Raw genomic sequence first — 27,207 nt, forward strand, 5'->3', positions numbered from 1 at the left:
TATGAATTTGTTAACTTATAGTCTAGGACTGAGCTGTGCCAGGTTTCCCAAGAGAATGTTTTTCTGCAGCTGCAGATTTCAGTATTAAATACATCCATAAGAAGCTTAGAATTGGATTTTTTTGTTTTCCTCATTTGCTTTTATTGATACCAGAACACTTTTAATTTTGGTGTGGGGTTATAATTCAGATATTTGACTTTCTATCACCCTACATTCTAATTTATTTCATTAATGTAAGAGAATTTTGCTTATTCAAGGCAATAAGGTCAGGGTTGAGAATGCCTGTAAAGTGGTGCTAAGAAAACAGAAAATCAGAGTACGAATGTCCTGAATATATGGACTATGGAGCCTGAGAACAGGAGAGTTCAACAACCTTCAAAACCATGTATTATTTGTGCATTTGCATCTCTAAGATGTTACAGGAACTGAGGGCTGGTTTCTTTCAGGTGTATTGCAGCTCGGCTTTGCCGGTGTTTATTTTTTCACTTGTATAAGGTGGAAAATGAAGGGTTATGTGAAAAGGTTTTGAAGTTGTAGCTTCATGTAGATCAAAGTCACATAATGCAATTAAATAATAACTTGTTAAATATCAAGGTTAATGTGCTTCTTGTTTATATACATGGAATTTTGGAAGATTTTTTTTAGTATTATTGGCTTGTTGGGGTTTTATTTGTGCTGGATTTGGCTTTTTCTTTAAATAACCACAAGTGACGTTGTATATTCTTATTCCTTATTTGTCATTTGGTATTTTCTGTATTAGATTAAGTTTTAAGTTAGTGGTGTGACCTTCTGGGGCAGTAGGTACGAACTCTGAACAAGAGTGGAAGAGATTACTCGTGAAATCACTTAACCCTCAAATAACCAAGCCAAAGAGTCTACCTGTATGCAGATGCACCAGCACGTCTGAGTGAATGGTGGCCTTGTGGTGTTTTTAGCTTGCTACTTTGTTGTCCTTTCTTGATGCTTTGTGGGTCTTTTTATTTAAAAAATAAATAGAATAATATACTGTCTTCAATTTGGGTTACTTATTTTAAAATGCTTTCTTGTGATATTTCATGTTACTTAATCTTAGTCTGTGCCTTTGTTACTACATATTCACACTATACTTCTCTTCCATCACAGTTTTAACCACATAGCCAAGTTTACATTTTGTGTTCAGTCCTTGAAGCAAGTAAAGTTGCCTTATTTACTCAATCTGTCCTGTGGCAGCTATCCGCAGCTTCTTTTCCATCAGGCTTTCCTCCCATGTGACCTTAAAGAAACTTCTGAGAATTCATTGAAATTTGCTTTCTAAAAACTGACAATCTTTATCTTGCTCTCTCCTTTCTTTCCTTCCCAAAGACATAACATCTTTATTCAGTTTTACTCACTTGCAGTTCACAAGCTCAGGCAGTTCTAGATTTGATTGCCCTCTCTGCTGCAAGAATGTACATGACTGACTAAATGTTTTGATAGGGTTGTATAAGGCAATACTCAAATGTTTTAGAGCTTCAGTGCCATTTTTTGAGTACAAAATGTTAAGAGTTCAGTCTTTTCAATACAAATAGGCTGGCTGTTCTTTCACTTGAGTTTTGATCTGTATTTTGCAAGCTTCTTCACAACAAATTAAAAGGGGAAAATAGCCACACTGTCTTGGGAAAAGGGAAGAAATGTTCAGCAGCTTGGCTAGCAAATACTTAGCTGAGAGGTGAATTCTTTAGTTTTGCTGAACTTAGTAAGGGTAACGAGGGCTCCTACATTGCTGTGGTGATTTGCTGTCCAAACAGATGATGTTGCTGTGATATATCAAAATGGGCCTGCATACATACTAATTTTAGTGTGATTTTTTTTTTAGAGCATGGCAAAATGGCCTTAATCCAGAACTGCTATAAAGCAGTCTTCCTAGGAGTATTAAATTTGGGGTAAATAGACACTGTTTCCTTAACTTGCATTTCCCCATATTTCTCTTTGGAAGAGACTCCCTCTGCAAATAAAAGCATAGATTGAATTTCCAGGGTCCTCTGTCCCTCAGCATTACTTTTTTTTCCTTTGTCATGTACTATCAAAGAGCAATAGACCATAGTTATGAAATAACTGATACGGTTTCCAAACCAGATTTATTCTTCAGTGCACTCTTGTTCTTGAGCTTCCCAGCTTCTTCCTCCACTTTCAGAATGGCTCCTACACCAGATCACAATAAATAATTTTCTTGTGAAGAGTCCAAGTATAACCACACCTACGTTTGTTTGAGATGGTAAGGTGTACCATGGCCTACTGCCATAGGCGGCTAAACAGTTTGAAGAAACTATTAAGCTGGATTTTAGGCAGGGGCCTTCCAGAAAGGATTTCTATAATGCCAGAGAGCATATTTCTAAATTTTGAGGGCAAAATCACTACTAAATCTATCATGTATGTACTGCAAATGTATTGAAGTTTTAGTTTTAGATCACCATTCCTCACTGCTCCAGCTTCTCTTTGATTACTGGTTCAACTGAATACAAATTCCACCAACCCTATCTCAGAAACCTCACAAGTATACCATGAAATATTATGTAATTGAATATGCAAGAAGAGAAACAAATTTACATCTGTAGATTCAGTGAATAAGCTCTGGTTTCTCTACCTTCAGTGCCTATTACATATTCTCCACAGGAACGTACTAATGTTCAAATTCCAAACACAAACTGATCTCCCAAGTGATTCAAAGTTCAGTTTGTCCAGTGAAATTAGCACATAATGCAAAAACTTGGCATTGCTGCATTTCAGCTCCCCTAGAACCATGCAGCATAGCTGTAATTCAAGTTATGTAGAGCTACTCAGTGGGACATAACATATTATTGTCCTTCTTCTGAACATCCTCTTGGGTGAAGGGAATGTCATAGGGCCCAGGGACATCAGGAATGGTCAGCTGCAGTGGAGGCCTGGATACCTACAGCATCATTTAGCACTGACTTGAAGAAATGTCTTGCAGTTCTTTGGATTTTTTTGTCCTTGATGCTGTTTCCAGCATCTTCATTCTTCATTCAACTTTTACCTTTCTTCTATTTTTTGTCTGAAATTTTCTTATTTATTTATTTTTTGCTTCTCTTATCCTACTAATGTCTGTCTGTATTCTTGTCCATTTGTTTGCTTTCAAGAATGCTGCTTAAATATTGCTACAACTTGTGAGCAGCCACAGTTTGTGACAACACTGAGTTCTTTGCAAGGCTGGCTGCACGGGACCCTCGTCCAGTACATAATATCCATTAATGTAGCATGCTTCATTTTCATTTTGGCCTCAGACTTGAGGCACACTGACACGTGGAGAAAGTACAGAGCTACAAGTTGGCAGTTCCTGTAACATGTAATTTCCAGTTTTGTCTTGAATTTCTTTTTAACAGATTAAAGCCAGGCCAAATATAGTTACAATAAAATTAGAATCAGTTGATTTTATAAATTATTCTCCCTCCTGGAAATTTTGCATAGAAAAATTCTTGGGATCTGACACATGGATAGCAGAAGTTGCACATTTTCTTGTGGCATTTATATCTCATGGCCCTTCCAACGCATTGCAGTAATACAACTGGCAAGTTTCTAGAGCCTGCACAAGCTCATATTCTATGCATAATAATTCATATCAGAACTTGGGAGATCTGCAACAGCAAGGATATTAACACCATGTCTCCTACTTTCATCTAAATGTTCTTTAATGAACTCCTTCAGTCTGGCTCTTTCCATTGTCACAATACACTTCGTTTCTGCTTCATCTTTAAAATCTGTGAATTGTTGGTCTCTGGTCTTTAAAAGTCAACATATATTTGTGTTAAACTGTTACTTGATTCTAACTGTTAAAATCTAGGTAATCTGTTTGTTACACTTGCCTTTCAGTGTAGCCATCCACATTTTCTTTAGTTTACAGAATGCCACACTACATTTCTAATGCCTGCAGTCTGAAAGCATTGCTATGACCGCTAGTTGGCGAAGAGAGACACTCCTAACACAGAGGTAGCTGGTAAGCAAATGTTAAGATCACTTTCAACTACACCACTACAGCAAAAATCTGGAGATCCTTTAAGAGTGCTGCCCATAGCAAATAGAAAGAAGAGAAAAACAACCAGAAGCTTTTGAGGTTTGTCCCATGCAAATCTTGGTGCATGAGGTATTGATAACCTTTATGACAGTAAAAACATTTCAACCAAACCTTGAATAGCAGTAAATCTGCTGTGTTAAAGTTTAACTATTATAGTACATTAGAGTTTTGTTAAATATTAGCGTTATACTGCACATCACCAGCTAACAGAAGTCACAATCAAATCAATATTTTCTTTCTCACGTCAGTATTTGCTTGACAGAAGGTTTGAATGATCACACACTAAGTCATTTTTTTTTTCCACAAAATGTTATTGATATTAAAATTGAGTGGGGTTTCTTTTTTTTCTTTCTAAGCCCCATCAGCTTCTTAGGGATGCCTCACATGTTTCTAATGGTTTGAATCACACATGCATTATTACCTAAACAGGGATTTCAAATTACATCCCCCAGGAATCTCAGACTTTCTTTCATTCGTTAATCAGCTTTGCTGATAGCATGTAACATTACACATACGTATTGGCGCACACACATACACACACAGACAAAGAATATCTGCTCTGTTGGGTAATATGAGCCTGCACATCTTCAGGGTCCATGTCTCTGAAGATGACCCTGAAGAAGTAAGCTAAGCCCATCCCTGTTTCCATATATAAAACTGTTTAATTGGTGGACTGCACCAAGAATAAATAATGAGGTAATTCCAAAGAACATTCCCAGAATAGTCAGCTAAGATTGTTTCTGCAAGTCAGAGCTATCTCCTTCGCTGGGTTTTAGGTGTCTTTGAATGTTTTCATTGTCTGAAGGTGAAGACCTTTTGTCTTGATGCAGTTTTAGGACCACTAGAAAATTTCAAGAATTAAGCATTCTGCACATCAATGAAGTCTTGGAGTGTTTGTTGAAGGTAAAAATTGTCAGAAGTTCAAATCCTAAAACTGGATCAAGGATTCTAACCAGTGTGGAGATGAAGTTCTTTCTGAGATGCCATTATTTATTTACAGCACAAGGTAATAGTCTTATTTTCAGTAAGTGAATTTCTGCAGAGAAGAAAGCTGGGGATTAAGTGGTAACATGGAGTCAAGAACCAAGAAGTTACTGGTTCGCAGCTATACTTACTCAGTTCAAGTCCTTGTTCAAAGAGTGAGTTTGAAACATCACACAGAAATTCAGGCTGGCAAGCAGGACCCAGCTCAGACCAAGAAAATCTGGATTTCTAAGCAACTGTAATTAGCTTGACCCTTATTGTTAGAGTTACACTGCTTAAACTGGCAGATTCCAAAATAGGATCTGGGCCAAATCAGTTATGATCTGGTTTTATTTATCTAAAAGGCTCATGTGGAGTTAATTTGCTGTTGTGTGCTAAGGAATAATTAATAAGTAGAAAGGATTATGAGCAAGTTAGGCCTGGAAAGGAAGAGAGAATGCAGCCATAACTTCAATTTTGAAATGTCTTATTTCACCATGAGCTTAACTTTCAAAGCTGACACAGGGATTTTGGTACATAATGCCTCATTTTCAACTAATTGCATCTTGACTGAACTTCCAAACCTTCAATTTGGAAGCTCAAATTAGCAGCTATATGATGGTTTTTTTTTCAAGTCTCTGTATATGCCAACTGGAGGATCTAGGCACCTTATAAATACTGCATGAAATAGATTGCATAGAAATGAGCCAAGGAAAAGGGGAAACTGTGAGGAAGAAATGGTTATGCAACCCAGGAAACAGAAGGAGAAAGGAGTCTTTTCAGCAGAGGAGACCTGTGTCCTATGTCCTCTTCTTTTGCTTTACCTTTCTGAGAATATATAAAACCCTAAGCTTACAGCACTAGCTATCTATTATTTATTTAGCAGTTCTTATAATGTACCTTTTTAGCAGTCAGAAGTTTTTCTTCAAATGCAGCCAGTTAATCCATACACCAGACTATTCTAACTAAATATATATATATAAAAATGGCAGTAAACAAGATGATTAACACTAAATTAGATACTCAGTTATTCACAAATTAGCAGCTTAGATTCTATCTCTATTTCCTTTCATGAGAGTGCTTTATAAGAGTAACTGATTGAGAAGAACTACTATTTCTCAGGCCTATTTCATTGCTTGTAAAGATTAAACTTACTTCTGTGACTGCTTATTAACTTCTGCTCTGCCTTTCAAGCTATCTGTTAAGAGGAGAGCACAAAACTGGGGCTACCACTGAAGGATTTCTCATAGATACCCAAATTTAGTTTGTTTGTAGTAGTATCGCATTCAACTATGCAGTTTGCAAACACAGCATACAGAGCTCACTGTACCCATCACACGTAACAAGTAATATGCCTCTGCAATGTACCCATGTATCAGACTGCCTGCTCACCAAGGCTACCCCAGTTTTAATGATTGGTAATCCGCCTTAGTTCCCAATTAGCACCAAACCAGAGAGATCTAAAATTCTTAATATGGGCTTGCAGGATCTCCATGAGAAGAACTTGGGCTTCTTTTCCTTGCTGGAACCAATATTTGATCATGAGATCACCATACTGTACACTACTTGTCTGTGTCTCCACACCACATATGGCTCAGAAAGTCCATGTTTTGTGCAGAATCTTTCCAAACAGAATCCAATAGTAGACATGTACAGACTGCACTTCTTCCTAACTGCACCTTTTTTAACTCACCCACCTCTGCTAGGGTCCTTATGCTCACTGGCAAAAAAACAAAACAAACAACAGGAAACCTTGGCCACCACTGTGTGCACTGTTTCAAACAATTATGGCATGTAACATAGTGTAGTGTTCTTAAAATTCAGAGAGCAAGATGATCTTTTTCATACTGCATTCCTACAGATAATTTAAATATCCATTTCTATTAGTGCCTATTTACATACTGTTTCTGTTTTTTTAAATGGATTTATCTGCCACTGAGGCACACAGCGAGGAAGGTAGTAATGCTTTTATTAAGTAATGATATATCACAGTCTTTAAATATATATATATATATAATCTGCTGTATTATCCCTAATCAATACCTTGAAAAATTCACCCTGAAGTTTGTTTGTCTCTGTATGTAGAGAAAATCGGTATCCTTACTTGAAGATGCCTTTTGTTATGGCTAAGAGGAAACAAAGAAAAATATAACTTTTGTAAAGAACTCCTACACAGCATGGTGTCAAAACTACAGTTTAACAGTTGAAGTGAAGAGTACAAACATCCCATCAAAGACTTCTTACCACCTGCCAAGCAAGATTTCATCTGGTGGTGCATATGCAAACCTCTGTTTACTTAACTATTTATGCAAATTAATTTTTCAGTTGGGTATGAGGTGTTTGCATTTTAAGCCTGCCAAACTGATTAATGACCTGGTCAACATAGGTTCTGGTTCACACAAAAAGTATCTGCAGATGAATAAGTCAAACACTACTTGCCAATTTGCATTTGTAATTACATTTCTACCCCAGGCATGCTGAATGATGGCAGTGGCAAGTGAATCAAATGGGATCTTTACAGCTTCCCAAATGCCACAATCTGAGAATATTTCATTAGCAATGTTTATAAAATAAAGGTTTCAATCTGGGATCTGATTAATTTTGTAAGGAAAAAAGAAAAACAAACTTAGAAAAAAAAGCAACCCTGTGCTATTTCAAAGCATAAAAAAAGACATATGAAGTCAAATTTTTGGTGCACTAGATGTGAGAAGGTCCAGAGGAGCTACAAGGGCTGGTGGCGAATGCTGATAGTTGAGACAGAAATGTGTTTAACAAAACAGCTATCTACAGTAGCTGCGTAGTCCATGGTGTCCTTCCTTCCTGGGACACCTTTGTGTCCTGTTCCACACAGATCTGCACACGTTATGTACAGCATAGTGGGACACTGAACTAGAGCTCTGCAGCTGAGTCACAGCTGCATCAGCATGGGCGATGATAAAACTGGGTTCCATGATTAAGCCAGTTACACAGTCCCAAGGAACAGGCAGAAGAGGGACATGAAAAGGATGGTGCTTAAAAGGTAGGATGAACATGAATAATTAATTTGCAAGGAGTTCAACATGATGTGATCACCTTCAGATTTTCCCCATCTGTTGCTAAGCAGCATTCTTTAGTCACAAGCTTTGACTTACAAAATGAACAGCAGCCTCCGCACATTCCACTATTTTTACATTTTAAACTGTTCTTTTGCCAAGCTTTGATTATAATTCTGTTTCAAAATGCTCTAGAACAAAACAAGATGAGCACTGAGATACCCGCATCCCTTGTGAAAAGGCATCAATTACTACCTGGGACAAGTAGCCCATGGACTCTCCAGTTTCAAACAAGAAATTAGTAGAGCCTCCATCTCCCAAGTACCAAAGTGCTTTTTGCCTCTCCAGCTTGAGTTTTACATGAGAAATTGAACTTGCATCTTGGAAAAGGCAAGAACACCACACATTTGGGTTTGGATATTCATCATCAGTTTCAATCTGCATAAACAAATCCCAGAATTTTTCCCATGGTGGTGGTGAATTAATGATATTAACTTTTTCAATCTGTACTAAGGATGTTGTTCCAATGATCCACCACCCATTTGACACTCTGGGCATTCTGACAAAAATGTAAATTAAATCAACGACCTCTCTGTGTGAGAAATTATTTCTCTCATTTAATTAGAAGTAATGGGCTGGCTGCCAACATTCCAAAACTCATACCAAACATCCCCACTGCAAAGACCTACCCCTCAAAGGCTTACATGCATGACCTGAAATTTCAGAAATCCTCCTTCTTGAAAGCTAAGAGAAGCAATTACAAAGATTTCGGGATCTTTCACAAACTGCGGGCTACTGATAGCCCACAATTAGCTCCACGTGTCTACAATTCAAACACACTACACTGGTAAACTCACTGTCATGGTGACAGCCAGCAAGCCAGCAACTAAACACCATGGGGCAGCTTGCTCACTCCTTCCGTGCCTTGTTGGGATGGTGAGGACACTCAGGAGAAAAAGTATGAGAAAAGAACAATTGAAAAGGATGACAGAAGAGAGAAGTAATAATAACAACAATACTTAATAATGGAATACACAAAGCAAGTTATGTACAATGCTCACCACCTGGAACCTGATCCCAGCCAAACCCAGGACACTTGGTTAAAGAGAATGAGCGTAAATTAACCACCAGTTACTGTTGGGCCAGCTTTTGCCCAGAGAAATACAGGTCTCTCCCAAGAATAATATCTGGAGATAAACCCTGAGGCTAGAAAATGATGAGTTGTTGCTGCTGGGCATGACATAGATGGTGTAGAACAGACGGTGAAGAATGTCATGGATTGAATCTGCTGCTGATATTCAATACCACGCTGCAGTCATATCAGCTTCAAAATGAAAGTGCTCACTGGAGCAAAGCATCATGGGGCTTGAAATTCAGATTGTAACAGGAGAGGCTTCTTGTTCCAGGTTCTGCTTCCCGTTTCCAGTTTTTGGGGTGTTGGCCTCTTTTGCTGGGCTGGCTGTGGGTTGGGGCAAGGTCATCGGCTTCTACTGCTGCTTCTGGATTTTGCTGTGCTTTTCTGCAAATAGGCTAAGGTCATTGTGCATTGTACCAGTTCCAGTAAAACTCTGTATCTCACTTCTTTACCTCAACCCAGAGATTGTGTTACTTTCCCACCCATCTGTGTGGGGAGAGAGAGTGGAGCTTGTGAGAGCAGGCTCTGCTAACCCAGGAGACTTAGACATGTCAAAATTTCCTAAACCCAAGCACTTTCTGCAGTTGTATCCTGTATTGGATTGTCTCTTGAGCTCTAATGTTAGTTCTTCCTTTATGGACTATGGATACTCCATAGATAAACTGGAAGAACTGACAAATATTCCTGGAACAGTGAATGTGTACTACAAAATGAATGCGTACTACAAAATGCTTTTCTCGGCATTTGAATTCTAGTAACATGTAATTAAACCTCTTGAAGGTTAATCATTCAATAAATACTCATGATGAACAAAAAAAAAAAAACCAAACCTTAGGTACTAATTGCAGCCTGAACATAAAAAACCTCAAAGTGGTTCACAGGTGCTCCTGGGTAAAGGCAGATTTACATAAATTCTCTGAAATGCTTAATTATTAATTTCATGCATAGAAATTGATTTTTTAATGAATGTGAATATATTCTTTTCAGGGCCTCAATGAAAGTATACATCCAACACATTCTAAAACAGCATCAAAAAATTGTAAGAGTTTCTAGACAATTCTTATGCCTATAAACAACAACAACAACAACATTAAATTTCTTCTGTTTAATAGAATTCAGTGACAGGGCATTTGTTTGTAAGGAGGTGTAATTGTAAGATACACTTCATCTCAGTGGGCGCTAATTGTGGTTGGCAAGGTAACCTATGAATAAAAGCTTGTCTGTGATGTGACATAAATTTAGCTGTGTTTTAAATGAAGTACTTCAGTTATTTGTGTTAGCAGATACAGGCTTCAAGTGCCTGCTTGAGAAAGATGTTACAAATGAATTTCATAATGCCTTAAGATTAGGCTAACAAAAACCCCCACCACTTGAAAATGTACACTAACATGGTTCTTTAAACTTCTTTGCAGGAGTTTACACAGAAAGTGGCTTTACATAGTGGTGTATGCGAATTGCCTCCCCAGAAAGCTAGTGGGCTTTTTGTATATAGTTACCAAATATTTATATATCAGAAAAAGAAAATTAAACCTACAGAACATAGGCACTGAAAGAAAGTCTTTCTATAGACAACAGTAGCAAGTTACTATTGATAATTAGTCGTTTGGATGCACTGGTTATTGCATCAACAGCAGTGAAATTCCGGGTTCATATGAAGCAGTAGATACAGACAGGAGTTACAGCAAGGCATTCTCATTCTGGACACCAGTGTCTTCACAGAATCACAGAATATTAGGGGCTGGAAAGGACCTCGGAAGATCATCTAGTGCAATGCCCCCGCCAGAGCAGGAGAGCAGGATCACCTATACCCGATCACACTGGAATGCATCCAGACGGGTCTGGAATATCTCCAGAGAGGGAGACTCCACAACCCCCCTGGGCAGCCTGTCCCAGTGTTCTGTCACCCTCACAGTGAAAAATATTTTCCTCATGTTTACATGGAACTTCTTCTGCCTCAACTTCCACCCATTGCCCCTTGTTCTGTCACTGCACATCACAGAAGAGCCTGACTCCATCCTCTTGGCACTCACCCTTTAGATATTTATGAACATTAATGAGGTGTTATCAACCTGCTCACAGACACATTGATCTAGAAGACATAAAATAAACTTTCTCTTTTCCAATATGCTTGAGAAAAGAATTGATGGAAAGCTTTTGGAAAAAAAAAAATCAAACATTAAGGTGTCATATGTAAGATTTTTACAGAGGCATCTCAAGCAAGTACACTGATGATTTCACTACTGCTTGTATTTGATATGACTCTGACATGTAAAACCATGCAAAACCGTGTGGCTGAATTTGATCATTCTTGTGCTAATTTAAAATTAGTTGCAGAATACTTTTATTGCATGTTTTAATGATGAATTATCTTTATTAACAAAGCTGAACACAGCATTTACATCTCTATAACAATCAAAGGCTTTATATGGAGCCTTTACTAAAACTGAAAAGCAGCTGCAGTTTCTGAATAATTTCTGGAATATTTTTTGCACTGTTTCAGTAAATAAACACTCCTGGCCTGAATTATACAGCTTACAATTGCATGATGAAGTACATACTGGGTTTAGATTACAACAAACATTATTTGGATATTAAAATATCCATATTGTGTCACTTACCTGCTTTCAATGTTCATCAGTTTTTAACTGCAGGACACTAGTTTGAAAGGAACAGGAGAGTTAGACTCATCTTTTCAAACAGCAGCACAACCCCAGCAGTTAAAATCATTGTACCTCTGTTTTTTATGCTTACTTCTATTGCAAGAAAGATAATACAGAGCTCAGTGTTATTCTTAGAGGCAAATGCCAAGTGCCATAGTTGAACTTTTCTGTAATAAGAAGGAAATGCTGTATATGTTCATACCCATACCCAAGACAGGAAAGGTGGTGCTCGAGAGACAAGACTTATTGTGTGGAGCTGGACAATTTCCAGAGAGTGATTTTACTGGACAAACTGTTTTTCAAGTAGTTATTTGATGCTCTTAATGCATCTTCCTTTTCACTGGACAGTATCACTACATTGTTTTAAAAAGCACAAATACCTCCAAGAAATGAGTAACAGCTGTGTTTAATGTCAGCCTCTTAACACATCTTTGCCTCTTGTTTCTTTCCAGGATTTTAGTATTCTGTCATATTCCTCATCATGGAAAACTCAAAGTATGCCATAACATGAGCCATGTCTATGCCTTTGTAGTCACTTAATTGACAATGCCTTAATACACACAACAGCTGACATAGTAAGAATAATCTACACTACACCTGGACATGAAAGAGATTTTACACCTCTTGCACAATGTTCTTGTCCTTGCTTGTTTCTCCATCTTCTGTACATTCTGTAAAGCTATGATCCGCATTTCTGCAACAATCACGTAACTTTGATTCTTATATACAAGGCAGAAATATGATTTATATGTTCCTGTCACCTGAAACTACTGCAGATCTTTTTATGTGTCTGGTTTGTAAAGTTTTTTGGCTAACAAAGAAAACCAAAAAAGGTGAAGAAGGAGACTGAACTTTGTCAGTATCATCTTTCTGTAGCAGGGGATGTCTTGTGTTTCCAGGAACACAAAGAAGCATTAGTGTTATTCTTGTTGAATTATTTGTTTTCCTAGAACTTTCTGTATCAACTTTTCACTCCCAAGACATTTTTTAAGAAGTAGAAAATTTTATAGGCAGGGCACCACCAAACATCTAGTGATTTTGGAAGAACAATATGTATGTTCTAGGCATGGTCATTGCATGGCTTGATGAAGCCTCCTAGATTTGTCCTTTAAGACCAAATGTAAATAAATAAATAACAAATGGAGCTCTGTTTGGTTGAATCCCTGGTTTGTGTTAAAACACAAATAGAACAGTACGAGTTTCTAAACAGCTTTCATTATCTCTACAAGTTTCTGGCCATTGTAGAAGCATTTGTCTCTGCAAAAAGGCCTTGAACCAAAGGCATTCCAACAGCTGTTCAATGCACAGTTCTTTGAACTGTATCAGTCTCTTACTTCCCTGTTACAAGCATCTGTTACTTTTTTTTGCCTTTTGTCCTGAATTTAGAACATCATTTCTCTCAGTTTGAGAAAATTATGTTCGGCCACAAGAGACATCAATTGAATTCTTCTTTTTATAATCTCTCTGCTTTAGCTTCCAAAGTTTCAGGACCTTCTCCAAATAATGTAATGACAAAGTAGTGCCAAAATCTTAATCTCTCTGCCACTACACAGCTTTTTTCCATTTTCTAGAAATATGAAATTTTAGATATGAATTAGTTTTATTCAATTTCACCTTAACTGTTTTGCAATCCTGAGTAGTCACTTGCAGTTGTTTACATTCCTGGTTTTAACAGCAGACTTCCACTTGAACTATTTTATTTGAAGGGTGACGGAAATAAATCTAGAGCAAATGACAGCTTCTAATGAGATCTTTACACAGGTCACTCCTAAGTTTCCAGGTCACTACTGGTTTTAATTTGTATCTGAAATTTGATACAAATCTAACTGTAGTCTAAAGGAATTTAGAAGACATGTATCCTGCTTTAAAAAGCAAAACAAATAACCCTTCCAAGCCCCATAAGCAGCTGTCTATAATAAAATATATAAGCACGTTGTTTAGCATCTTAGAACCGTAAGAAATTAAAAATCAAGGTGTTTGTGTTTTTTAACGCATGGGGGTTCATGCACGTGTGGTTTATCCGCTGAGCAAAGGCACTGAAAAACTGTTCCGAGCGGGGAACCATGTTTTGTATTGTTACTATGTTACCAGTACAGTGTAGTCTCCTAGCAAGTTCCTGGACACTAGCAAGTTGCAAATAATAGAGCTGTACTGGACTACTGCATCAAGGGTAGCCCCGTTCTTACTCTGTGAGCTAAAAACCCGCCAACCACAAAACCCAAAATCCCAGAACAAAAGCAGAGTTGCATAATGATAGGCCTGATACACTCATGGAATAAGACTAGCTCCTTTTGTAAGAGTCCAGGTGTTAGACTCCCTGCTGCGAGCACGCTGTTGCACAACACACGCAAGACACCCGAGCTGCGTGCGTGCCTGCTCGCATTCTGCTTGCCTTCTTTTTACTCTTGCACGTTCTAAAGCGTACATTGTGTTTCTAAAACCTCTTCTAAGAAATGATGGTGTTTTCCTCCTGACTAGCTAGATGTTTGATCGAGTTGTCACCTCAGATATTTATAGCTAAGCCTGAAGGGAAAACACATGAGCTACGAGTCCCATCTTGCTGATGTGTTTGCACCACCGAAATTTGAAGCCATACCCGAGTTTTTCTTCAATTTCGAATTCGTGCGACTGCACCACCTGGCAGGTCGCGGAGCGGGAACCGCCCCGGGGAGGTGTGCTCTACTCACCGCAGGCTCGCCTCAGCGCCGCAGCAATCCCGCCCAGCCCCGGGCCCCTCGGCTGGGCCCTGCCACCCCCAAGACGGGGCACGGGGGCAGTCTGGCGTGACCCTCCCGCCATCAGCCAGGTAGGTACAGAGCGAAGAGACACCTGAGATTGGGCAACAGCCCTCACAGGACGCCGCCTCGGGGGTAGGGCGAGGGACTGGGGACCGTTTTACGTCAGGCTTAGGGAAGCGGCCCCCGCGAACACTCCCGGAGAGCAGCCGGGACAGGCAGCGCAGTCAGAGGCGGCGCGCACCCATAGCCTCCACCGCCCCGCTGAGAGGCGCGAGTGCCCGGATGCAGCCGCCCCCTTCCCGCCCCCGCGCCTCCCGCGTCCCACGTGTGTGAGGCGACAGCAGAGCACTAGCGCGCGGCCTCCCCGCCCCCGCCCGCGGGCCAACCGCCGGGGCGCGCGCCCGAGGGCGGTCCCGGCCGCAGAGCTCGCGAGAGGACATGTCCGCGGCGGCGAGCGGGGGTGAGCGGGCGGCGGAGAGGGGGGGGAGCGAGCGGGGGGTGGACGGTGCCGCCGCTCGGCCGCGATCCCGCGTGGGGGGTCCGCGGTGGAACTCGCCACGTGACGGGGGGGGCGGCGGCAGTGGGAATGGCCGCAGCGCTGTGCCCGCGGGGTCGATCGATCGGGCCGCTGCCGCGGAGAGGACGGAGGGCGGTGAACAGCAGCCACCGGCCAGCTGTTCCGCTTGGCTACTAGGTAGCCTGCTGCCCCGCCCGCGGGTGGCCGCCCGCTCGCACCGGCCCGAGCCATCTTAAGGAAGCTGCGGCGTGTAGGAGTACGCCTCGCCGTCCGGGCCCGGCGCCAGGAGGGGCGGCCGCCCGCCCGCCCCTGGTGGGGGCCGGGAGTGGCGGCCTCCCCCTCTTTCCTTTGCCGGAGGAGAGCAGGATCCCCGCAGGGCCAGCTCCTGGGGACGCGACGGTGGCAGTGGCTGCGGTCCCTCAGCCCTGCCGGGGGAACTCTCGGCGCCGCAGGGCCGCGCAGGTGGAGTCCGCCCGGCGAGGGGTCTTGGTGCCGGCAAATCTCGCATCGGTGCGTCTCCCCGGGAGTGTTGCCCAGCTCGACTTCTGCCGAGCTTGTGCTGATAGATTTTCCTTCTGCTGCACTGCCGTCACGGATTTCATTTATTAATTTTTTTTGCGATCATTTTTTTAGTAAGGCACACAAAAGTCCTGGGTGAGGTGCGGTACCTTTGGATAGAAAGGCATAACTGCAGGGCCTGGCGTTAAAAACACCGGCATGGGAACGAGAGCTTTTACTTGTTTAAAGCAATAAAGTTGAGACCTCTCGATGGCTAAAATCATGCAATTAGAGTGTAGGCTCACATGCCTGTTAAAAGAGCAGCTGCCCTTGATCCAAGCGTTTGGTTTGTGATTATTAAACGTATGGATTCTAGCTGGCACTCGGTTAATAGTCTTTGTACAGAAAATAACAAGAGTATCTGCAGCAGTTGTATGCACAGGTGTGCATCTGAGGTGCACATAAATCAGTTAGCACTTGCGAGAGTGACATTGTTGGGAACGAAGGGAGCAGGTTAAGAGCTGTGCTGCAGTGCCTTTCTGTTATGCCAGCAAGTACGTTTGCGTTTATCCAGTTCATGTAGTTCTTTGCTGGTTTCTTACTGCAGTGCCGGTAACTGCTGCTATGCTACTTCAGTGTAGTCGAGAGAGATTGTACTAGGACCTCATTGTACTAGCTGAAATACGAAGTACACGATTTACAATAAAGTGAGTAATTAGTTGAATCATGAAGTAAATATCAGAAAATTATCTTGTGCATATTTCATGAACAGCACCATGAAATCTCATTGTTTTGCTCTCCGTGTCTAAAAGATTTAGATTAATATCAGTCACCTTTTAAGGAAAAAAAAACAATACAGCAACTTACACTGTACAGTGAGTATGACATGTTCAAAAGTTCTTGTTTATGGCAAGGTGATTACACTCCTTTCTCACACTCTTTCCCATTACAGTGGAAATATCCCCAGGTTTTGAATTCACTGGTGTGCTGAAGGTCTCAGCAGAAGCACAGCTGGCATTTCATAAGATTATTTTCTTGATGTTTGACATTTTGCATAGTTTCTTCCTGAAGTTTTCTTTCCTGCATAATTAGTTACAGTAAATTATGATTTAGTGGTACAACTTGCATTTAAAATTTGACAGAGTGCTGTCTGGTAATCACACCAGTTATTAAGAAAATAAAATCATCTGGAAGCTAAAAATACTTAGGATGTTATTGGAAGTGCAGAACAATTTTCACAGCATGTTTGTGTTTGGAGAAATGTGGAAAATGGAATGATAAAAGTGAATTTTTAGGAGCAGTTTTACAGCAGCGTGAAAATCACCTTAATGCTATTTTTAATTTGTGGGATTCTGTTGAATGAGTCATAAAAAAACTTCAAAGGTGGAGGTTAATACAGAGATATTCAGACAAATTTAGCATTTCTGCACATAAAATTATCAATAAATTGGAGCCCTTGCTTGTTAGCCTAGAAGTCAAATTAGATAATGGATGAAATTATGGATTATTACTATATTGGATAAAGAATATACTTTGTCGTGGTTTGTGCTTTGCTTTGGGGATTTTCTTAAACAGCATTTAGCTTACTGATTTTACAATTCCTGGTAGGAAGAGGGAATACTTTTTATTTGTAGGCCATTTCTGGGTTTGGGCCTTTTTGGTGTTTCTGCCTTGTAACCTCTTCCTCTTGTGTGTTTTCATTTGGTTTTCAATATGTTTAAATTTTAACCTCTTTCACTGATAGGTATAGAAACCATAGCATCAGCTTCAGCCTTCGGGCACACAAGCCTTTAAAAGAAGAAAATCTCTGTCAGGGTTCATAGCTCAGAACAAAGGCAACCTTGTGTGACTGGGCAATGTATGGGACCTTTTAGGCCAATACCTAGGGGTGCAAAGCCCAAACTGGAAAACTTCATTAATGTTGTAGGAGACATATATTAAACGTCAGCTTTAAAGACAACTTGTGATTTATTGATGTAATTTTTGTAACTTTTGTCACTTTAGCCTGCAGTAGGTTTCCACTGACATACCCGTATGTGTCTGTGTATGCATGCATATATGTGCACACATACTCTAAAGTATGCTAATAATCGCAGTGTTGATGATGGAACAGATAGGTTTGCGTTGTCGTAGCAAAAAATTAAGATGTGTTGGTGAGCAGTTTCCTTTTATTTTTCTTTATAAAGATTCCCATCTGTTGGAATGTAGAAAACTGAAATGTGTTTCTGTTATTAATTGAAGTTATAATGCATAGATATAATTGGCATGTGAAATTGCAAGTGTGAAGACATTCCAGCTCTAAGGAATTATGCAAAATGGACTTTTAGGAAGTAGGACTGGTCTTTTATATTGTAGCTGAATTAATTAAGAATTAAGAGGTGTATCAATTAAGAGGTGCACCTTCAGCACAATTCTTGCCAGAGGTATGATAGATGATGTGTTAGAATTTGAGTAGTAATATCAAAGGTGTTAGAAATTATCTTAGAGCATATTGAAATTAGTTTATCAATTTTTAACAACGTGCCTTATCAAAACTACAAAAACTAAGAAAGAATTACTTGGATTTTAAAGATTTGAATTTCTTAGGTGAAATAGAATATGTAACTTTTAAAATAAAGGATCCTTATGACCTTTTTTTTTTTTCCCCCCCCTATCTTCACTTTCCAATTGACCAGAAATGTGCTGAAGCAGACACTACAGGAGGAAGCTAGAGATACCAAGTAAGTGCTGTATATCTTAAAATAATTAAAACTTTCTAAATAGAGGGGGGTTACTGAGTAGTGTATCAATTTAAAGTGTACTGGGTTAACAGGCCTTTTAAAATTGAAGGTTTTCTGAAAGATACATTCTCATACAAACAGGAATTGGGGATATGTAGTACCAGTGTTACATAAGCTAAGAGCAAGTTATGCTGGTTTTGCTTTGCCATTTGATATGAGTGGGTTTTTTTAATGACTTCTTAGAATTTTGACTTAAATACTCTTTTGTTGATTAAATACTCTTTTCTCTTTTTGAAAGGACTGTCATGCTTGCAAGCCTTTACAAATTATGCTAGACTTTTTATGAATAGTTTTGTTATTGGTAGCTAAAGCTTTGACCTCTATAGCATTTTGTTTATTTTTAACAGTTATCCTGCACTAACTCAAGCTGGTGCCAGCACGGTGTCAGAGCACTTCACAGCACAGCACTTCTGAAGTACCACCAGACCCAATTTGTTTTGATTAAATAAATCCAGTTATAGATGGAGAGGAAACTTCTTTCTTGAAGGGAGTAACCAGTATTGCTTAATGGCTGCTGGCAGAATTCTGTTTTAGTAGTTAATAGGAAGGGACTTGAGCAGCTTCATAAACTAGGGAATTTACGTTACTTCAGCAAAACCATTCTCTGTTTTGGAGCTGTGTGCCTCTGATGTTCAGCTGCTACCAAAATGGTGAAAATTCTGATCTTGCCCCCTCTCTATCTTTGGTATAAGAAAAAAGACCCGGGGCAGGGGTGGGGTTGTTTGCTTTATTTTCAGAATAACTGAGACAGTGTATCAGTCTTAAAGCCTCCTTGCTAATTTCTGCTGAGGCCCCTCTAAGATGAAACAGAGCATTAGCACCACCTCTGCAGAAAGAGCCAGACACTGCAAACAACTTTCATAGTTAAGAACTGCTCCAGGGAATAGAAGAGCAAGATGTACAAAATCTCCTCAATACACACAGAAGGTGGTATGTGTCTGGAGCAGTAATGTATTCCAACAAGCCCCACAGCTGTAGTGCTAGGCAAAAATTAGCAGCTGGAAATGCTTAAAGATAGGGGAGCTTCCTTTAACCTGAAGGTAAGGTGTGTTTTGGGGGTTGCATTCAGGCAGAAGAGCAGGTTTGATTAGGTTGGCAAACAAGTACACACTGTGTCCTTGTTTAGTAAATCTGCAACCTTTGTTTCTTACTCTTGAGTATATCTGCTACCTTTTTAGCAGCATGCCTGAATAAGAGGTAACTGAAATTAAGCTTATTTGCACTTGACAACCATGAGTGTTTCATGTTTCCTTCTTTAAATAAAGTTATTCACAGTGAAGTAGTACTCCTTACATTGTTTCTTGAGAAGTTTTATCATTTGAAGTTTGAGAGCTTAAGTTGCATAATATTAATTATGGAATAAAATTTCTTCAAACTTTTCTTCTGTGGTAAAGATTCACAGCTGCTGTAAAACTCCTTGTTGGGGTTATTGGCTCTGTTGAAGCCACAGCCACAAAAATCTTCCATATCTTGGAACTCCAAAGCAAATGCACATTACAGAATTTATTAGTGTTCAGGTTACTACTATTAAAGCCAGATGTTAATACAGCAGTTTTGCACTTGTGCAATAAACTGAATCTCTGTGATTGTTGATTCAATAGACAGTATTTGAAGATTTCATATGTGAGTACTTGGCTTAAGCCATTAATTAAATGTTTGAAAACTGGCTTAAACCTGGGCATGATGCCAATGGCAACAAAGAGAGAATTCATAGTTAAGATCATTTTTGATCTTCACACTGACTAGTGAAAGCCAAATGAACAAAACATAAAAAGTTAAGACAAAAAGAAAAAACCCTACTGTTTTTCTACCCTTCTCAATTTGGATTTATGAGACAATTAGCCCTAATTTATATCCCTGAAAAGGCTGGGGCACTGTAGTCTTATTTCCACATTTTGTTTCTGATATTAAGAGTCTGCTGGACTAAGGAACAGTTGCTGAAAACTTGATTTAAAATTCTAGAGACGTTACCATTTGCCAGTTATTCTTTATAATAAATTTAAAAGAGCTTGCTCATAAAAATTCACCAAACTCATTATAGTAGAATTCATGTCATTAGTGTCTTCCAGTAAGGTCCACTTAATACCCTGTTTGGTTCAGACATCAATGGTATTATGGGTATCATGAAATGGCAAGTTTCTCAGTATCTCCAATACAAAAAAAGGTAGGAGAGACATAGACTCCCAGATGTTGACAGGCTGTCTAGTTCCATTGCTGCCACAATCCTTAATTTCCTTTTCTTTGGAAAAGTAAAATAGTAAAAAATGGTAAAGTTGTAGTTCAACCAAGGTTTAAGTGAGTGTTTATGGTTGTACAAAGGTGAACTTGTACTTAAAGCTTTTCAAGAATTAGAAACATTACTAACATTTTAGGAAAGTAATAGCTGTGACAAGCAAGGAAATCTGTATGAATGTCATTGTGGGTGTATTCCTTCTTACACCTCAGTGTTTGTGTCTAGGTAACCTCTTTGACACTGATAGGTGTTCAGTGCAAACTGAACTGTGGGCGTAGTAAAGTAACCGCTTGTACTTAAATGTTATCTGAGAAAACATGATGTCATTGTGAATGGTGTTTTGTGGTTTAGAACACTGTTCACAGTGCCTGTGCTACCAGTGGTTTTGTATGGTGTGACTTAGCCATCTTTCTGTATGGAAGTGACTTGGGAAATGGGAAAGCAAAGAAGTGTGTTTGTGCTTTTATAATCTTTCTTTGGTGGTCAGCAGGCAGATGAGGGCCCTGGAGTATATGTAGTTTGGAAATTGAGCTTGCTGACTGTGCTGAGATTGCTACACAGAATTGAATGCAATCTTTATGTTGGTTACAATTGCTCTGAATTGTACCATTTGTTTATTATTTTAGGCATTTTTGAATGGACTAATAAATCTCTCGACTATTTCAGAGTGTTTGCTTTTTCATTATGGTATCATGTTACTTGGTAGGTTATTTTTAAGGACTTTCTTTTAAAAATGCCATCTTAGTATCTTTCCATGGAAAGCACAAACTCAGGTAACCAAAAGAAATATCTCAATGTTTTGCTAATGATTTTCAATATACTCTCTATAAATACACTTTAAATATATTTCTAAGGGTTTTGTTAAAGACTTGCAAATTATGTGAATTAGGAAATAATTTTTTAACCTTTTTGAATCAGCTCTTCACGCTGTTTAGCACTGACATGTTAGATTTTCTGCTCAAGTCAATAAAATAATTATTTTTGGATGGCAGTATGTTTGTCATAGGTTTTCTTCTTATAGCTTTGCTTGTGCTGTGCATCCAACAGAAGGAAATGAATTTCTGGAGGTTTCTAGTAAGAAAATGGTAAAAAGAGATAAATTCAGACTGTTATTGATTTAGTATCACTATACAGCATCATTTGCTATGAAATTGAATGCAAAATTGACACTAAAGCTGTGCTTGCTTTCCAGTTCTTGTTTTCACATTTTCACTCTTACAAACTGGGGTTTTGGTTGTGGGTTTTTTCGATAAAACTGCAGGATTTAATGCTTGTACTCAGAGGAGTAGGTGAGCTCATAGTGATTAATGTATTTTTGTAAGTGTTAAGTTTTTTCAGGTAAGAAATTCAGAACTTATATACCATTAGCAAATAAGTGGTGGATGTGTGTGCTGTGACTGAATACTGAGGATTAGTTCCAAAAGTAAAGCTGATCAGTTGACAGGCCACTGTGTGGGACTTGCTGTTCTTTCTTTTAAAATGTCCAGTGTTTCTGTAGTTTTAGTACATGTTTTAGGTAAATTTTGAACATAATCACAACATTGTCATACCACTGTGTGTAAAGTTACAGGAATGGCTGCAAACCTCAGTTTTCTGGTTAATGTATTCAACTCTGTATTTCACCTGGAGTTTCTGTACAGCTGGCAGATTTGAATATCCTGGTTAAGGGTAGTGCTCACTGACATTGTTTCTAGAAGTTACTGCTTTATTATACAGTCTTCATTATTTCTGCATTTGTCTGGGTTATTTACAGTAATGCTTCTTTATGCTGATGTCCAATAGCATAGCAGCACTCAAATACTTTCACGTGATGTACTGATGAAATGCTGTTTCTGCAAAATGTAAACCATCTTTATGGTTACAGGAATTGTAAATCTTCCAATGTGAATTAAGCTGTAAATAATTCAGTCTACATCTGTAGACAGTTTCAACCCACTTCCTTTGCTTCTATGAATAACATAAAGTGTAATTGGTGATTTCTTCTGGAATCAGATCAGAATGGTGAGGCAAACTGTTCTGGCTTGGTAGATCCAAGTTGAGTGGTTAATGACTCCCTCCTTCCTCTGCCAAATGTTCCACCCTTCCTCTGTTCTGCCAATTTGACAGCTCTTTTACCAAGTCCTGTAAAATACGCCTGATTTTTAAAACTCATCATGGGAAAACAGAAAGGTAGTCTCTGCGGCAAAGGGTGAAATGCAGATGGTAACAACCTGCTTCAGCCAGTAGTTCATCTTTCTCTGTCCTGAAGAAGTTCTGAGCAGAAGCTAAGGTGAACAATATGGAGACAAATGAGAAATATTAAATGGAAGATGGAAAAAACACTAGAAGGTACATTACTTTTCTGCAGAATAAACCAGATTGATAGCTGACAGGAGGCTTGTGAACATAGTCCTAAATATACTGCTTCTCAAATATTTGGGGCAGTCATGGGGCCAGCCCAGAAGACAGAAATCCATAGCACCTTTTTCTGGATTCTTGACATCTGTAGGTAGGCTTTTGAATGTCTAATCCAGGCCTTGTCTTGGCTGGCTGAGGAACATGGTCAAGAGAAGAAAAGATGATATAAAGAGCATTTTTTTGTGGGTAAATTGGAAGTGATTTAGTGATACATGGAGAATAGGAAAAAAAAAAAGATAATTCAGGAAGAGAAATCAAGAAGGAAAGCAGGTACTGAAGTGATCTGGGGAAAAAATGAACTATGATGTGATGCCAGAAAAGAAATAATGAAAATAAGCCAAAAGAAAAAGAGAAGCCTGAGATATAATAATCATATCCCATGAGGTAATATTTAATATCTTGTTTTCATTTAATTATCAGTAGTTTTCCAGCAGTGCTTCTAATAAAACTTGGTGGTATCTTTTTTTACAAAAATATGTTTTAATGCTATTAAAAAGAAAAAGGGTCTGAGGAAAGAGTGGCCTTGATTTATATTTTCAGCCTTTTTTTGATTTATGAGTGATTAAATACACTGTGTGTTTTAGTGTTGGTAAATGGATCTATCCATAGTGTTCTGAATCATACTTACCTTAGTAAATGAAAGCTGATGGCTGTTAAATGATAGAAATGCCTTGTATGTCAGAAGGACTACTAAAAGAAATATGTTTTCTGTTGTGCTGCTCAAGGCCAAAGATGTCTAGTATACAAATAAAATTGAACTTAGTATGTAGGAGAGAAATTATGGCTTGAAGTATTTTTAGGCTTATGAGTTTGTGCATTTACTGTACTCTGTTTTAATGTGTTCATGAACAGAAATGCTCAGGAAGAGCTTCACCATTAGCATTATGCAGAAGGATATTAGGAAAATATGATTAAAAATATTTCAGTCCACGCTTTAAGGATTATTATTATTATTATTATTTTTTAATTTTACATGCTGCAGCTCCTGAAGTTTACTCCACATTTGAAGCACAGCAGAGAGGAAAGAACTATTCACCCACAGAATTTACTGAAACATGGTTAAGATGATACACATTGTCTTTTGGTGGAACCTCCCATTCCACCCCTACCAGAGAGTTTTCCCTGCCCATGTTTGTTTTCCATTTCAGTTCAGGCTAGCCAAGTTAGGAAAGGTAACTCTGTTCAAACTTGTGAAGCTGATTGAGCCCTCTGTGGATGAGGAGTATCCATGCCAACAGCTGACCCACCAGTGTGGTCAGAAGCATCAAAGCCAGAAACTGGGTGATGAAAATCATCCCAGAGTCTGGAGATTTCATCAACCAGCACAATTGCAAGTGGACTTGGTGGTTCAAACAGAAGTGCCCTATATGCAGTCACCATACCATTGGTCCTAAAGAGTCAATAAGTATAGCTCAATTTTTAGGAACATTTGAAGTAGCACTCTAGTGGTGGCAGGTGATCTATGTTAACCTGTAGTAAGAGCTGTTTAAGTTTTGTAGTAATAATGCAGTGTTTCACAGGAGCTTCCTCTATTAGCAGAGCAGACTCCAGGAATGGTGTCTCTTAATTCAGAAATGTCTTTTATTCTGTTTAACTGTGTTGAGTGGTGCTTGAGGTTTTAAGTATTTCTGAAGACTTTAATGTTTGGGTTTTGTTCAGTTTATTCTTGGTTACTGGCAATCCTGCTTAAGGAGAGGACTTTTTAACGTTTGTTTATAGCTGAGGGAGATGAGATTTTTCAATATTATTTTATAAGAAGGGGAAGGTTTAATGGCTTTTTTCACTTCAAGTTGTATTATCTCAAGACATACAGAATTTAGATATGTTACAGCTGTTGAGTAGCAATTTGTGCAGAAATCAGCTGTAAACAATTATATGGTTACCATCTACCTTTATTTATTTATTTTTAAGCAAGCAGTTTTGTAGGGAATGAAATATTGGAACACACAATATAGTTCAACAGATAAGACGTCTTTGAAAGTGGCTTTAGGCAACATAACTCTCCTCACCCAGGGTTTCTGCCCTACTAATCTTTAGCTAATTTCAGTATGGAAAATGGAGTTCAAGTTCATTGTAGCTTTGGAGATCGTGAGAAATTGGTTCTTAAAGCACTGAGGGCATGGACTGTGGATTATAGCATTAAACTGTTTAGAATATTAGTGTTTTCAGGCACTGTACTAATAACATGCTTTTTCTGGTTATTTAGAATATGGGTGTTGATCTGGGGATTAAGCTTGATCACTTGTAATCTTGGTTCTGCATTTATAAAGAAACAATAAGTGATATTCCTTCCTGTGGTCTCACCCTGTTTGCAGAGAGGAATATTGGCCTTGTTAGAAGAAATGCTCTTGGTTTGAGAAGTAAAAGTTTGGCTTTTGTTCAGTCAAGGCTGTTATTTTGTCCTTAACAAGGTATTTTAATCATAATACTATATTTGTGGTATATATTTTGCTTAATTTCCAAGGAACTTAGGGTTGTTTTTTTGTGGTTTGGGTTTTCTACCTAAAAGTTTGTGCCTAAATGCTAGGAATTCAGCATTCTTTTAGTATGCATCCTTATTGTATCTGTAAAACAAACCCCCAAAACCTTAGTTCTTTGGAAGACACTGCAAGGTATAAGCCTGTTACAACTGATGTAATTACATTTGTATTCTGACCTTTTGTCACTGTTGTGTAAAAAATTAAGTCACTTCATACAGTGTGGAATATGAACAGCTGAGCAGTGGTTCACTGTAACCAAATGTAATGTGACACACTTCTGTTTGCTTCCAGGTAAGGTGTAATAACCTTTCTTTAACCTATCAGTAGGTGTAACTGAGAAAGCATCAGCTGAAGACCAAGGAGGAGATTGTCCTCCTGAAGCCACGAATGTAAATGATAGCTGATATATGTGATGAAACAACTGTGCCTTTTCCTTTAAAGTTTGTAATGGAAAGTAATACTTTAAAGCCAAATAAATATACATATTTGCCCAGTTCCTGTAGCAGCTGGATGTAAGAAATGAGAAGTACATTGACCTCATTCTGACTTGAACTTACATGTATTGAGTAGAAGAATTGGCAATAGCATGGAGTTCAACTGTGGAACTGCCAAAATTTTATCACTGCCTCAGTTTATTTGAGAAAGATCTATCATACCGACACAGCAGGCATGTGACGAATACAAGCTATCTTTGAGAGCTCTAGGAGAGCCTTCAAAATCTTACCCTTGTAGCTCACCTAATGGTTTTGTCTAAGCAGGACAGCAATTTTTTTTGTTTGGTTTTTAATATGAAAAATAAATCTTAAAATTTCCATCACCACCTTTAATTAGCCCTTAATCATGCTTCCATTTCCATTCAAAATATATCTCATCATCCAAAGTAAACTGAATTGCTGAAAAGATGAGACGGTCCTGTGAACTTGCAAACTAGACATGTTAATTGTTTAGTAGTAGGCCTTGGATGTATTTCTAGGTAGAATAAAAAAGACTAAATACTTCTGATAACTTGCAAAGTAAACCCAGTCATTTACAGCAGCTAAATATGGATTGTAATGTTCTGCCATGCCTTTTACAGGGTAGCGAAATGATCATAAATAAGAAAACAGAAAAGAGAACATCTTAGAATAACTCCAAATCAGTTAGTGTAAATCAAGTAAAGAATGCATGGAGAATATAAAAAAGCTGATTTGTGGGTTGTTTTTTGTTTTGTTTTGTTTTTAAGTGCATTCTAAGTGTTTGGGTTTGGTGGTTTGTGTGTTGTGGTTTTTTTGGGGGGGTCCATTAGCAGGTTAAATTTCACAAGTTTTAGTTTCAGAAGAGCAACAAGTTTCCAGGGGTGCTAATTCACATTATTGTTTGTATTGTTAGTATCTGAATGTAGCTGTAGTGGTGCAAGTCAATATGCAGCAAAAAGTTTGTGAAAAGGAGATTTTCTATGTTTCCCTAACATTATGACTGAATGTCATCTGCAGGTGTCTGCTGAGTTGCAGTTCTGATAATCATTTTGATATGTGTAAGATCCCCCCAAAAGTTGCCAGTAATCCTTAACAATGTTACATTATTTTGAATCTATGTCTAATTTGTATTTATTTTATTGGTGCATGTAAGTAATAAGTTAAATTCTGCCCTGTAGAAGTTGGTTGTATTTTTAAAGAGGTTAAATATCATTCCTTGTTACACAAATAAAATGTTGCTAATCTCTGTAACTGGGTGGAAAGAAAAAGCA

At 38.7% G+C, this 27,207-nt stretch overlaps 1 protein-coding gene and 1 long non-coding RNA gene across 8 annotated transcripts in view; one reads left to right on the top strand and one right to left on the bottom strand.

Annotated features, from left to right (window-relative positions):
* Positions 1-8,025: 8,025 nt before the first annotated feature.
* Positions 8,026-14,818, bottom strand: LOC137445410 (uncharacterized). Its single transcript, XR_010988400.1, has 3 exons — positions 14,526-14,818; positions 11,797-11,833; positions 8,026-9,562 (listed from the first exon to the last, which is right to left on the bottom strand). It is a non-coding gene; the product is annotated as an uncharacterized lncRNA (long non-coding RNA).
* The window catches only part of MRTFB (myocardin related transcription factor B), a 72,693-nt gene continuing 60,049 nt past the window's right edge, over positions 14,564-27,207 (top strand). For 4 of the 7 annotated variants that reach the window (XM_068147085.1, XM_068147093.1, XM_068147092.1 and 1 more), the window contains exon 1: positions 18,199-18,311. In XM_068147085.1, the coding sequence (XP_068003186.1) occupies positions 18,217-18,311 (95 nt within the window). In that variant the 5' untranslated portion in view covers positions 18,199-18,216. Of the gene's footprint in view, positions 14,645-14,945; positions 15,037-15,126; positions 15,604-18,198; positions 18,312-27,207 lie in introns of those variants that run through there. The other 3 variants (XM_068147089.1, XM_068147087.1, XM_068147088.1) reach the window with 3 other exon arrangements.

This window comes from Melanerpes formicivorus, unplaced genomic scaffold, assembly GCF_026170545.1.
Source record: "Melanerpes formicivorus ecotype bairdi unplaced genomic scaffold, bMelFor1.0.p_v2 SCAF_14, whole genome shotgun sequence".
Lineage (NCBI taxonomy): Eukaryota > Metazoa > Chordata > Aves > Piciformes > Picidae > Melanerpes > Melanerpes formicivorus.